The sequence below is a fragment of the Sander vitreus genome, chromosome 22, assembly GCF_031162955.1.
Source record: "Sander vitreus isolate 19-12246 chromosome 22, sanVit1, whole genome shotgun sequence".
NCBI lineage: Eukaryota > Metazoa > Chordata > Actinopteri > Perciformes > Percidae > Sander > Sander vitreus.
Genome location: NC_135876.1, coordinates 17327502 through 17341153, shown reverse-complemented (window position 1 = coordinate 17341153; position 13652 = coordinate 17327502). Strand labels below are relative to the sequence as shown.

Here is a 13652-nt window from a genome sequence, read left to right as displayed (position 1 = left end):
TCACTCTCTGTGACAACTTTACATGCTGTTTTCATTACATTACAATATACAGCTATAGCATAATATTTGTTTATATGGTAAAACAGATGCCAATAAGTCAGATTCCAGTCTAAACTTCTGAGCAAATGTGTAGTTTCTGTTTTTTGGCTTTGTAGGGCAGAATAGTGTCAGAGGAAAATGCAGTAAGTGAGGGCACAAACAATAAAACAGAGCAGCTCAAAGGCTGAAATTGATCCTGTGGCCCTTTGATAAATCTCTGACCCAGAATCCCACCTACAGACTCAGCAAAGACTCCACAGTGATGGAGAACGAGACTAAACAGTAATGACACTGGAGATTGTGGTCATCCACGGTCTGAAAATTAAAGATTCAGAACTTGAACTTGACGCAATATAAAGGAATGGGAGTATGTTTGGATGTGTTTTAGACTAAGTGCAGTTCTCTCAGAGCACTCACACGCAGATTTACCTGACATTTATTATAAATGGGATGGAGACTCCAACTCCCTATAAAACCCACCAAAGTACCACCATATTGAAAAGCAGGCCAAAGAAAGAAAACAACGGTTTTTGTTCCCCTATATTTCAAGCTTTTGATATTGGTAAATATGTAATCCCATAAGCCTTTTTCATAGCAGACATTTTGAGTTAAAGTATCATAACAGGCAAAGCAGAGGTGTTGCTAACAACATTAACGATGGCTCCATTCTAGTTTATCCATCATTAATTTTATTACTGACACGTGTGCTTCTAGTACGGTGACAAAATGTGTTCTTTGAAAATGGCTCATTGGATAATTAAGTGTTAGTCAATAACAAAGTCTCATTAATTGTAGCAGCACGGGTTTTTGCAATTCAGTACTATTTTATAAATATTGGAAATAAAAGTGGACAAATACACAGTTAAACGTGTAAGAAAGATTTAATAATGGGCATTGCAATGTTGGGCTCATCAGTAGAGGATACAATGCTAATCACATCAAGTTTTTATTTAGTTTCATCAAAATTCAGTACATGTAGTCGAAAATATCGGTGTAATATGTTAACAAAGCAACAATGTGACCCTTTCTTTCCTTCTTAATTCAGCAGTGCAACTGTGACACATCATATTGCAAAATGTCTTAAAAATCCAATCAGGAGCAACAACAGAAGATGATAATTTTGCAGAAATCGCTTTCTCCCGAGAGTTAAATGAGAGCTTTAGAGGTTCTAGTAAGCTTTTTTCCTTTGGACAGAGCCAGACTGGCTGTTTACCCATTTATGCTAAGCTAACTGGCTGCTAGCTGTTTAACAACATATTTAATGGCTAGATAAGTGAGTGGTATCAATCTTCTCATGTAAATCTGGGCAAGAAAACGATTAAGCATATTTCACAAAATGTTTAACAACTTTTTCAACTGAATTTTAACCTGAAATATTAGCAGTACTTATTGAGGCTCAAAGGAAGCTTCCTACATGAACTGATGCTCTATTTAATATATCTCACTATACAGAACATGGCCTTCTCTTGTAAGTCATCATGTTAACTGTCAAATATGAGAAGGTCATTTATGATGGCCTCTTTGATGAAACACAGCTGAGAAGAGCCATGACTTAACACTGGTTGAACTGTGTTGTGTTTATGATCCATCTGTTCAGCGCTGGTTGATACGGAGAGTTTGAGAGTCAGTTCACACCACACACAATGCAGCTGCAGGACGCTGACTTGTAATGGATTTTAATTTGCAAATAAAACAGAACTATTTTATTTGCACTTGTGGGGATTAAAAAGGATCACTAATGAAGTCAGGACTCATTTTGAAAGTTCTGTGTGTTCAGTGGAGTCTTTCAGTTCAATGAACTGGATGTTTTCTGCTTTTGCCAGCACTAAAGAAAACCTTTAATCATAAGGCATTCACGACCATTACTGCAAGAGTACTAAAGCACTCCTGCTAAACTGTAACACTGGTTGTATTTAGTTTACAAAATGGCCAAAACCTATTTTTTGGGATTTGATCTAATGCCCATATTATCTTGTTTACGGCTGCTTCCAGTCTTTATCTTTATGTTATTGCCTTCCGCTCACCGTGTGTTGCATTCTCAAACTCTGTTCGCTTTGGGAAACAACAACAAACTTAAAGCTAGCATGCTACATGCTGCAGGTTTTGAAGAAAATTTGGATTGTGCAACAAGGGAGGCCTGCTTGATTTTTTTCATGAGAATGATTGTAAAGATTTACAAAGAATTTGTTTACGGCATTTACTATCCAACTGTAAAGTTTTGGGATTAGTGGGGATTGCTATGGAGGAAATACACACGGCGATACACTGGTAACAGCAAATTACATTTAACCATGTATCCAGCTAGTTTAATTAGCTCTTGTTACTAATTTAATATTTTATGTGGCGTTTTTCATTCGTGGGTTCAAGTTCCTTCTGTGTTGGAAACATAGCGTTGCCCAAGACAATTCGGATTGGTTTAAAGAAAGTGTTTTTCACATTATTCATTTGATTATTATTATATGTAGCTGTAAATCACAACAGTGTTAGTTATTTGCAGTTTCCCCGCCACTTGGTACCTCAGCAGGTCAAGACAAACTCATCAAGTATGTGCACACACTGATAGACCTAGATCTACTGCTGTGACAAAATGTAAAGTCCATTATTTTTATGCTTCAGAGCTTTTGTAGTCAGCGCTATTAGCATCAGGGGGGTGATTGTACAGTGGGTTGGCGAAGGACAGCTTGGCCTCTTTCCGGGTTAAACACTGCTGTGGACACAAAGAGACATGCATCACGTCACTGACCTCTGCACAGATAACTAGGGTAAAGCCCCAAAGGCTGAGCAGAGGCACCTTACCTCCACCTCCCTCCTCCAGGGGTAGACACTGATGGTAAGGCCCCTACCATCAGTCCTGCTGGGGTTAAGTCTGGGACAACAGCCTGGTCTTTCATGCAGGCACGGGGGCTGATTGAAAGACAATGATGTACACTGGCTTAAAATGAGATAAGCCTTAATGTGTGAGAGCGCATGAAATGCAGGCACAATTAAAATCAAATTGACCTGCTATGCATCCATAATTACACCTCTAACCCGCCATAAAACATTTCATCATCTTCCAGAGGTGGAAGAATCACACAGTGTTTCTACTACTCAGTTAATCGAGTGTTGAACAGGATCTGTCTGTGTTTTAGAGATACCACCTTTTTCCACAAATGCTTAGACTGAATCAGAAAGCTGTTAATTAAAGTGGTTATTTTTGGTGTAAAGCTTCTGGTGTTGCATTTACTCATGTTATATGGTTCAGTTATTGTGTCTACCTGCTGTATATGCACCACAGTGTGTATATAAATCACACACAGAAGCACAAATGTCCACATAAACCACAAAATCGATAATCCTGAATCAAAAATGTGATCTAGCAGAAAGGCTCAGCGACCCCCTTTTGACCTCCTCAAATGTTAGATGCACTTATTGAATTAATGTAAGGCGGATGGTGGAAAAATGAGATTTGCATAGCTGAGAAACAGAATTTGCTGATGATTGATTGGAAAGTTCTGTGCGCTAACCTCTGCTCTCCAGTCAAAGCCTGGGTTATCCATCACTCCGTAGTCCATCGGGTCGGGCTTTCTGTAGAGCCAACAAAAAAATGCACTCATCATCATCATCATCATCATCATTAACCCCAGCCAAAAGGAATCATTATTGTATCCAGAACTCACATTAGGTAGCGTTTTTTCTTGTATACAGCCAGAGTGCAGACAGTGACTCCAGCTACAAGCAGCAGCAGTCCGATGGCAATGCCAACATACACAGCGTCTACAAGAGGGAGGTACATTTAATTATTGCATAGCAAACGTTTAATGAACTGAAGAGACATTAACAGGTTATGCAAGGATACCGTAAATAAATTAATGTGAGACAGTTTAATAGAGCAGGGAAATGCGTTTCTTTACTACCCAGCTGTGTGTCCTCTGGTTTGGGTGTTGAGGTAGAGAGCGATGGTTTCTCCCTCACATGGCAACGATTGCCTGTCCATCCTGGATAACACCTGTGATCAGGTACCAAACAATAGTACAAAGTTATGACGTTGATGCTGGGGCAACATGCTGCATGGTCGCATGGAGCAAAATATCCAAATAAGGAATCAATTAAACCAAGGACTTTTTATAGAAGTCTTTTTTTAAAGTAGGTTTGGTCAAGTTTGCGTACTACCAATTTGGGTGGCAGAGGCTGGACCGTTCAAACAATTATCAATCACTTTTAGCTAACTATCTGGACTCTCTGCTCAGTCCCTTTCACACACTCACACACATGGTGTTAAGGTGTTAAAACTGACTCAGGTTGGTGGGAGGCGAGTCCTGTGCAATGGACCTAAAGGAGCTGGTAGTTTATTAGCTGGTTGGACTAAAGATCAGCCTCACACCAATTTGTAATCCCCCACCCCTCAAAGTGATCAATGCTACTTCCCTAATAGACCATATATTATACATTATATAAAGAAGTACTTTAAACTGAGTAAAACGCTGTAAAGTGTAAAGTCTATAGTGCGATAGAATGATAAAATCAGAGCGGCTAGTTCTAGTTGTGTTTAGCCAGTACAGAGCTCCTTGACGCCGGCTACAGAGCTCCTTCGTATCAGCTGCAGTTGGGAGATGTGTTTCGCCGCCAATAGGTGACTGTGAGCCGGCTACTGGCACCGCCAGATGACGGTCCTTTCAGGGGCCATGGTAGTTGAGTTTAGCCGAGAAAAAATGAGTGACGACATGCGGCAACGACAGTTAAGTTTAGGCACCAAAACGAATAGTTAAGTTTAAGAAAAAGGTCTTGGTTTGGATTAAAACACTCCCAAGGAATGAACACACGTTTCCTGGGTGAAAGTATTTTGTTAAAGTAAACTCCGCTCCCCGGCTTGAAAGCGCTGCTTTATGTTGACGCCATGTTGTGCTATTTCATTTTAAGATTATTCATAAATAGGCTAAGTGTTTTGGCATGCCTGGCCGAGTGGCACTATCCATGGTAGGGGGATTTCATTCTAGCATGTTTTGTTTTGTTGTGCATGATCAAAAAACATTTCATGAATCACACCCTGTTTATACATATAATATATATTGTTTATCCAAATCACAAGTTCTATCTTTTCAAATAAGCTGAGATCCTTCACAATCTGTCCAGGTACCCCCTGAAGTACCCCCTGGGTGCCCCTGGTAATGCATTGTTGGTTTTGGTGTTTTTATGGGATTTGTTGACAATAAGAAACATATAAATAGCCTTGTCCTTTTAAATGTGCATAAAAAGCTAAACGGAAATAGGTAAAGAACATAAACTACAACCTCTATTACCCCTGTACACATACAGACTATCTCATACCAATTAAAAAACAAAACCAACATCACTATATTGACAAATGGTGCAAGATTTATCTGCAGGACATCCAGCATGGAAAAACACACTAATTGCAAGTAGTTTGGACCTGGTCTGGTGAGCTGCATCTCTGAGAAAGAAAGTAACTTCCTCTTCTCCCAAATAAAGACTTTACTCCAAGTCAGCATCTGTTTAGTATCAGCTTGATTTCTGCGCAACACTGAACTTCTAATGTGAAACACACAAGCCAGGCTGTGTCATTATCATTCAGAGGGGTTCAGGGTACATATTGTGTGACGGTCTGGCCATGGCAGTGGGACGTCCCTGGCCTGGTTCCCGGGTGGATCCTGCTCAGCAGAGTGGAGGAACGTGATGCAAATACTGAGCCAAAGGTGCCCTCCAATGCAGGCCTCGGGTTTTGCTACAGCAGCAGGGCTGTTATCAATGCTGGAACAGCTACAGATGCTCTATACCACACTGTGCAGTGAATGACGGCAGTAAAGTCTAGAGCCAGACCGATATATTGGCGGGCCGATATTATCGGCCAATATTAAGCATTTTCCAAACTATCGGTATCGGCATTTGTAATGGCCGATAAATGAATATTTAAAAAATAAAATAAAAACGGACGTAACACCCTTCAACCATGTTATGAGTGTTGGCGTTGCATAGTTTGTCCACCAGAGGGCGCTCTACAATGTCTCTGTTGGCAACTCCTTGATTTTTGTTGTTATTGTTTTTGTTCAAAGGACTTTAAGTTTCATATCTTAAGTTTGTATTTTTATACATTTTATTTATCAGAACTTTAATATATTTTAATGTTCCTCTGTTCAGTTGTGACAATAAAACAAACAAGTTTATTTTTAAACTGCATATCATATTATTTTAGTGAGGACTCATAAATAACTACAAATAACTAATGTTAAGGAAATCTGTTTATGTTTTGTAACGCGTTTCTGGATTTAAAAAAAAAAATAATATATATATATATATCGGCCGATATATCGGAATATCGGATTTTTAGATCACCAAATATTTGTATCGATATCGGCCTTAAAAATCCTTTATCGGTCGGGCTCTAGTAAAGTCCTGTTACATAATGAGAGGAGGCAGTGGTGGCGGCACTGCTTTAGGGAATGTTGGACAGGAAAATGAATAGAAAGAGGAATCAAACACAAGGAAGCTGAATGAGAGAGTGAGGGAGAGGCAGCATCTCTGCCACAAACGGCAGTGAAGTATTCTCGTGTTGCAGAAACAACTTTTTAAAGTCAAGCTGAAATCACATTTAGTCATCCTTTTTGCTGTCAAAACAATATCAGTATCTGGAGGGGAATGTCTGTGTTTGATTGCCAACAGCTGACAGGCTGCGCTCCGGTACCGGCGGCAGGTGTAAACAGACCTGTAGCCTACAAGCCACAGTTTGTTGTTAGTAGTAATATTGAAGAATAAGGACTACAACACCATCTAAATAGACCAAAGTATTTTTTGCAGGTACTTTTATGTGCTGTGTGCTGCAGTTGAGCAGCTAACTGGCTATTTTGCTGATGTTAGCAGCGCACTTTTCCCCGCATCTTAGCTTGTTGAAGCAAAGTGGAGGAAATCAAAAAGATGATGTGTTGATTGGCTGTATTGAAACAAGTTCTCTATGTAGACAGAACATTAACAGTATTTGCCAAATGAATGCAAAGATAGAAGAAGAAGAAGAACCAAAGAAATATGAAATGTGGATTTTTCCCTTTTGGGTAATTTTCTCAGAGGAGCACAGGACTTAATCCACAGATATTCACAGATGTATGATGATATAGACAGAACGATAGATAGATGCCGTAGCAGACAGAAAATAGCATGCAATTCAATTTCAGCTAGTCCTAACAGTGTTCTCTTGTTCCAGCATTTTGCATTTTCAATAATATGATACACTGATTGCAATGCGGACATATCCAGTCTGTGGCAAAAGCATCCTTCTGACATAAAGATGAAAAAATGTGAATCTCTCAGAGACCATTCAGTGGCACATAATGATGTTAGCAGATCCAGCAGCAAGACTCATAATTGCATTGTAACTTTTATAATGAAATATCTCATTGCAGGCATTCCAAACTGCTGATGCAGACAATTAGAGCTTACAAAAAAAACCTCCAACAGCGCGATCGCAGTGTCTGTCTGGATTTTTGTGTGGTCTACCCACTAAGACCATTGGTAGCAGGGGCCATGTTTAAATATTGACCAGGAGAATCCATCAGAGATTCCCAGGAAACACTGTGCTAGTAGATAAATGAAGACAGAACCACCCTGGTTAAGCTGTAGGGGATAAGCAGATTCCCACATGCTTTGTGAAGCGTGTCTTTTCCAAGGAAAGAAAGAAGACTAATAGGATTTCCATCTTTGAAGTTTCACTTAGAGAGATAAAGGATGGGAGGATTGGGAAGAACAGACATGATACTTGTCTTTGTGCATGTTTATTAGTGTGACAGAGTGTGCTTATAAATGCGTGAGGGTGAAGTTCAACTTACATGCAAACAGGCCCGTATTTCTCCACAACGCATAAGCCATGATTCAGGCAATACAGCGGAGGGCAATCTGAAAATGACACAAAAGAAACTGACCATCAAAATACTACAAAAATACTCTCTGTCACCAGTCGTCACCCATTTCTCAAGCATGTTGCTGCTCAGAACATGAAATCAGTGAATTATGTTGCTGGGGGGAAACGGTGCACTGTTAGCATCGTCTATTAACCTCTGCAGAGAGTGTCAGCATGTACATTAATCTACTTTAATAGATGTTTTTTTCTTTCCTCCTGTGCATCTGATGACGAATACTCCTCCCTGCACAGGTTGTGTGAGCATTATCTTAGAATAGAATAGAATAGATTTTTATTGTCATTGTTTTCAACAACAAAACACAGTTTAGCAGCTCTCAGGGCTGCCTGTTAAATATTTTCATGTTTGAAAGCCTTATGTCCTGTTCAGCCTTGATGAAGTAGGTTTGGCTTGGCAGTGAATGCTGGCTAAATATGAGGTTTGGCCCTCTTCCTAAAAAACGCAGGAAGGCAGAAGTTTTAATGGATTTTGCCAGCTCACTGTAACCATTGAGGTGTGCTTTGAAGACTAAACAGACAGACTTGAAAATGTCCTGGGAGTCACTGCTAAGGCTGGAAATTAACAGACACAAAAGAAGTTTGGGAAAATATAGATAAAATAAGAAAGGTATAAATGAAATAGCAAAATATATGCATTTTAAATCTTGTTTTTTGCCAACAGATGGGAGGAAAGACCTGATGTGAGTCACCCTGCTTGAAGGCCTTTTTTACTGAGATGGAGAGCCATATGTCACAATACTTCAACGTATTAAAAGAATATCATTCAAACATACAGTCACTATCAATTGTAAAACTCACAGATGGATATTAAGCTACATCTCTAAAGTGCCTCTAGTGACATGTCTGAGAATCAAGGTCCGGGAAAAAAGCTTGAAAGGGGAAGGTGTATAAAAACATGTTACCATGGCAGCTGGACTCATCAGAGCGAAAAGGCAGACAGTCTGCAGAGTGATCACAACGCTTCTTAAGTGGGATACAAACAGACAAAGTTTCACACACCAGTTCTCCCAGCTCACACTGCAGCAGACCTGGTGGAAAAAATGAGAGGCAGGAAACAGGAAAATTGGTCAAATATGTAGAGGGATGTTTGGGAGATGTATTCACAGATCACTATAAGCACACCACAAATGATACTTAAAACTGACCCTTTGATCCTTTACAAACAAAGAGTGTACTTTTTACATTTGCTGGGTTCACATGCTGAAAATTACTCACAAACAGTTCAGAGCACTTTTACTTTCTAGCTAGACAAATTGTCCTCATGCCAGGCAACATAAACCTGCTGCTCTTTACCCATGAAGCGATGACATGAAGTGGATTTATTCATAGAACACATTTAAAAACAACAAATGCTAAACAAAAGTGCTTGAAATTAATGTATTTAAAAAATGAAAATAAATGTATGTAACACATGTTGAAAATTGCTGAGACACGTTTGCTTTTTATTCAGCACTACATGGGTTTGGCACCAGTCAAAAACTTGACAAAGACACACAAATATACATACGGCAGCTGTACTCATCCTCTCCATCAGGGCAGTCTGGGACGCCGTCACAGCGCAGTATGGAGGGGATGCATACATCATTCAAACACTGGTAATGTCCAATGGGACAGCGACCCTGAGGCGGAAGAGTACTAGGTTCCACAGTGGGACAAAACTCTTCATCGGACTGGTCAGCACAGTCCACCTCTCCGTCACACCTCCAACTCTCCAGGATACACTGATAGGAGTACATACACTGGTACTGGTCCACACCACAGGTGAGAGGCCGGGGAGTTACTGGTCCTGAGGTGACATATCACAGGGAGGATACATGCACGTAATTACACATACGTTCAGAGAGCTTAACACACCCTAAATCCCCTTTCATCATTTTTAGTTCACACACAGCAGTGAGAAACCTCAGAAAAAGACACAGAAGGGCAAATTCACAAAGAATGGCTTGCAGCCGCTGATAGCACCATGAATTGTGAACCGCTATCTCCCCCGTGTCAGGGTCTGCTTCACAAAAGATAGTGCACTAATGATATTACAGCTCAAACACGGCCATAACGTTTTGCAGCTGAGTGCAATTTGGCCCTTTTTGCCTCTGTTCGCAATTATCCAAGTATAAGTCTTGCCTTTTCAGACTGCGAGCTACAATCCAGGTTAACGTAACAGAGAGAAACCGTATGTGGTTAGCGGTCAGAAAATGTAGAAAAAGAGGAAATGGGATGAGGTGAAAATGATAGGAAATTGCATGAAAAATGTGCACAGTGCTGAAAGGAAAATAAGGAAAATACAAAAAACAAATGGAAGAACAAAAAGAGACCAAAAATAAATAAATAAAAACTTTACCTTGTACCATACACTCTGCAGTGTAGGAGATGTCATCCAAGGCAATGTCTGTCCACATGTCTCCACCCACCTCTGCCTGGAAGGTCACTCTGAAAGGTGCTGGGTTGGAAAGGATGACATTAGCGTATGTCCACTGGTTACCATGGTTTCCAGTGGCTGCCCACATTAGCAGACTGGTGCCACTGGGTCCAACAGTGTAGACCTGGTGAGGTGAAAAAAGAAACATGGACATTATAGGCGACATGGAATGACATTGAAGATTGACATGTTTTGTCAATACAATTTTAATTCAAATACATTTTGGTCTTAATTAATATCTATTTTCAGGTAAAGATTGATTTTTGACTTGATACATTAAAATCTCCAAGGTCTCCAAGTGAATTGTAAAGCTTTTCATTTCATAATTTATATTACATGGCTCTTTTTTGAAGTTTTAAAGTTGGATTTGTGTAATATGTATTTCCACATTAAGTAATGTATGTGAGTACAAGTGAACAGTATGTAATAATTTAAGAAATGATTAAATCCTTTATACAGTACTACAATTGACTTGAGCATTTTTTCTAATTAATTAATGTTAAACACTGCACCTGAAAGGAGAATACTGCTGCTATTTTAAGTTAGAGCACTTTTGTGAACATCTTGTGTACAGCTACATGTAGTTTCTGGCATTTTCCGAGCGCACATCATAATTAATTAATATTTTTAACATTTGCTTATTGTTTGTTGTCATGAAATTAACCCAAACGAAGACACCGAAAAAAGACATGAAAAGAGGGGTATGATAATCAAGTTTGTGAGGTGACATGCTTTGATGGATTATTTTCTTGCATGGAGGCTTTCATTTCTTCTTCCTGTGGGCATCGGGTGATTGACAGTAAGCAGAGTGTCACGCAGTGCGAGGCGCAGTAAAATAGCGAAGACATTTCTGTCAAAACCAAATTAGGCCTTCAGGTGGACTGTGACAGATCATTACAGCAAATGACAATAAAAAAAAAACTTGTTTGAAAGCTAGATGCCTGACACAAACAAACACAAAAAGGCTTTGAATTATTTATGGAAATGTGGCTCAGATGAAATCACCTTCAGCGTTCCCATCCTGTCAGAGCCGTGCATGAAGAACCAGAAGCGCAGGTGACACAGGCCGATACTGGTCGGAAATGGACTCTTGGTTGTCACCTTGGCAACATCGCCCTCCCTTTGAGTGGCTGAGTGTATGTAAAGGAAGTTCCCCCCACTACCTTTGGAAATAAATACATTGCGGAACACATCACATTTATAGTACATTTATGTAAAATGTAAGTAATATTTCAGTGTGATGAAGCTGCAACCATTCAATTCCAGCTTTAGTGCAGACAACAAATCCAATAATGGCCTCCTGTTGGTTCCAATATACATATTATTTGGACAGAAGAAAGCATTTGTGGGGTCGTGAAATGTTGTCGCTTGCAGCCAAAAGTTGCAGAGAGCTTCTTCAGCTCGGCTAGGCTTGTGAGGCCAGAGCAAAGTGGGAGTTTTCCACATGCGTTAAAGGGGATTTAAGCCCATCGCAATCCACAGTGCACAGCAAACCCTGCTCCCACCCACAACACTGGATTCTTTTCCTCTGACTCGAAAAATTTAAAACAGTGTATGTGCATATATTCAGATAAAAGAACTGCTGTGTGCACACATGTTGCTGCGTCATTCAGATGTTAACATCATCTGATAATGCAACTAAGTGATGTCACGTGCACCTCTTGTCCTTCAGCTCTCTTATGAGCATGTGTGTGTTACAGATGGCCAATGTATTGATCCACTCTGTAGTGAGATCATAAGGTCACCCTGTGACACAGCGCCCCGTGCTGAGATTCATCTCTAAGATCAATAAACTCAACTGGCCAATCAGAAGTGGGTGTGGACTCAGCAACTCACCCACAGCCAATACAAGGAGGCATTAAAGCGGTTAACAATGAAAAAGCGTCACCAGTTACAAATACATCAGAGGATATGATAACTTAGATACATGATACATCTCCCAGTACAATTAAACAACAGTTATGAACATTGATTAATAGCCATACATACTACTTAACCCACTTTAAATTGTTGATGGATTCAGCTGACTTCTGCTTTACTTTGTCTTTTGCTTCATTTTCTCTCTCAAGTAAAGCACTGTACACTGCCACATAGTTTCCCCCCAAACAAACTCATGCTATACAAAACTGTAATAAGATTTTTCATTATTTTCATGCTGTTATCTTTTGCTTATCAAGGACGCCTCTCAACCCCAAGAGTCATTTTTAGAAGCCCTACTGTATAAACAAGCCCCATTAACAAAAAGAACAAATACTGACAGCCAAGGCACAAAACGATAATAATGCAAATTAAGTCACATGGAAATTATGGTAAACATGGCCTTGTATAATAGATGAGTGTAAGTGTAGCCTTAGCACCAACGAAGCAAAAATCATATTTTGATTCAACAGCATCACTGTACACAAGATAAACAACAAGTCCAACGCTGTTAAGCTCAGTTTGACTCAGGCTGACATTGATCAGCATGTGTTATTAACCCTGCCTTCACATGCCTGTCGGAAGCTCCTATTTCCTAGCTGTCAGGTTGTAATTACAAAAGGCGAGAGAGCTGAAAACAAGGAGGATGTGAGGAGGACGCAGAAGTTGTTTGTTCTTAATTTATTTTTGACAGCATTAATAATCTTTTAATAAAAAACAAGACAGAAAGCAACATAAACAAGACCCTAAAGTTGTATGATGGCAAGTGCTCATTCTGTCATGAAAAACTCACAAACTTGTATATGTACTGCAGTCAATATTGGTTTCTTTTAACCATGACTGCAGTCATTCCAAAACCTTAACCACATGGTTATTACTGTAACCATAAAGACGAATGTCCCGTTACCTTAACAGAATAGTCAAGATAACCCAAGCTACAGTTCTTCCTAACCAAGTTGCGTATGTGCCTAAAACTAACCAAACCTTAACAATGGTGGCCTAAGATCACAAAATGCCGTCCTGTTGATGGGAGCATCAATATGAAAATACTAATATTGTCTCTCTGGAGGGCCTATTTTGATGGCGTATTTTTATGTTTTGATGTTTAGCTGAATGGGTACTGACCAGGACTGTGGTCAGCGTAAGGTCCAGTTCCTGATGTCTCACTCTGATGACCGATCCTCCAATCAAAGTCATCATCAGCGTCCTGAGAAAACTGGCAGGTGTCTTCCCACTGGTTCTTATCCATGTTGAAATTACAAGCACCCGGCAAGCCGACTACGCGTGCTACGAGAGAGAGAAAGATTGAAGGAATGAGTGAGAAATCTGGGTCAAAAGTTGTTTTTTTGCTCTAAAGTAAGATGGATTCACTCTCAA

General features: G+C 39.8%; 1 protein-coding gene across 1 annotated transcript in view; it reads right to left on the bottom strand.

Moving 5' to 3' along the window:
• Positions 1 to 901: 901 nt before the first annotated feature.
• malrd1 (MAM and LDL receptor class A domain containing 1) overlaps positions 902 to 13652 on the bottom strand; it is a 52956-nt gene continuing 40205 nt past the window's right edge. The window contains 11 exon segments of the mRNA XM_078281047.1: positions 902 to 2746; positions 2836 to 2943; positions 3546 to 3606; positions 3699 to 3795; positions 3936 to 4027; positions 7854 to 7920; positions 8845 to 8970; positions 9450 to 9728; positions 10281 to 10482; positions 11364 to 11521; positions 13401 to 13562. Coding sequence (XP_078137173.1) covers positions 2645 to 2746; positions 2836 to 2943; positions 3546 to 3606; positions 3699 to 3795; positions 3936 to 4027; positions 7854 to 7920; positions 8845 to 8970; positions 9450 to 9728; positions 10281 to 10482; positions 11364 to 11521; positions 13401 to 13562 — 1454 coding nt within the window. The 3' untranslated portion in view covers positions 902 to 2644.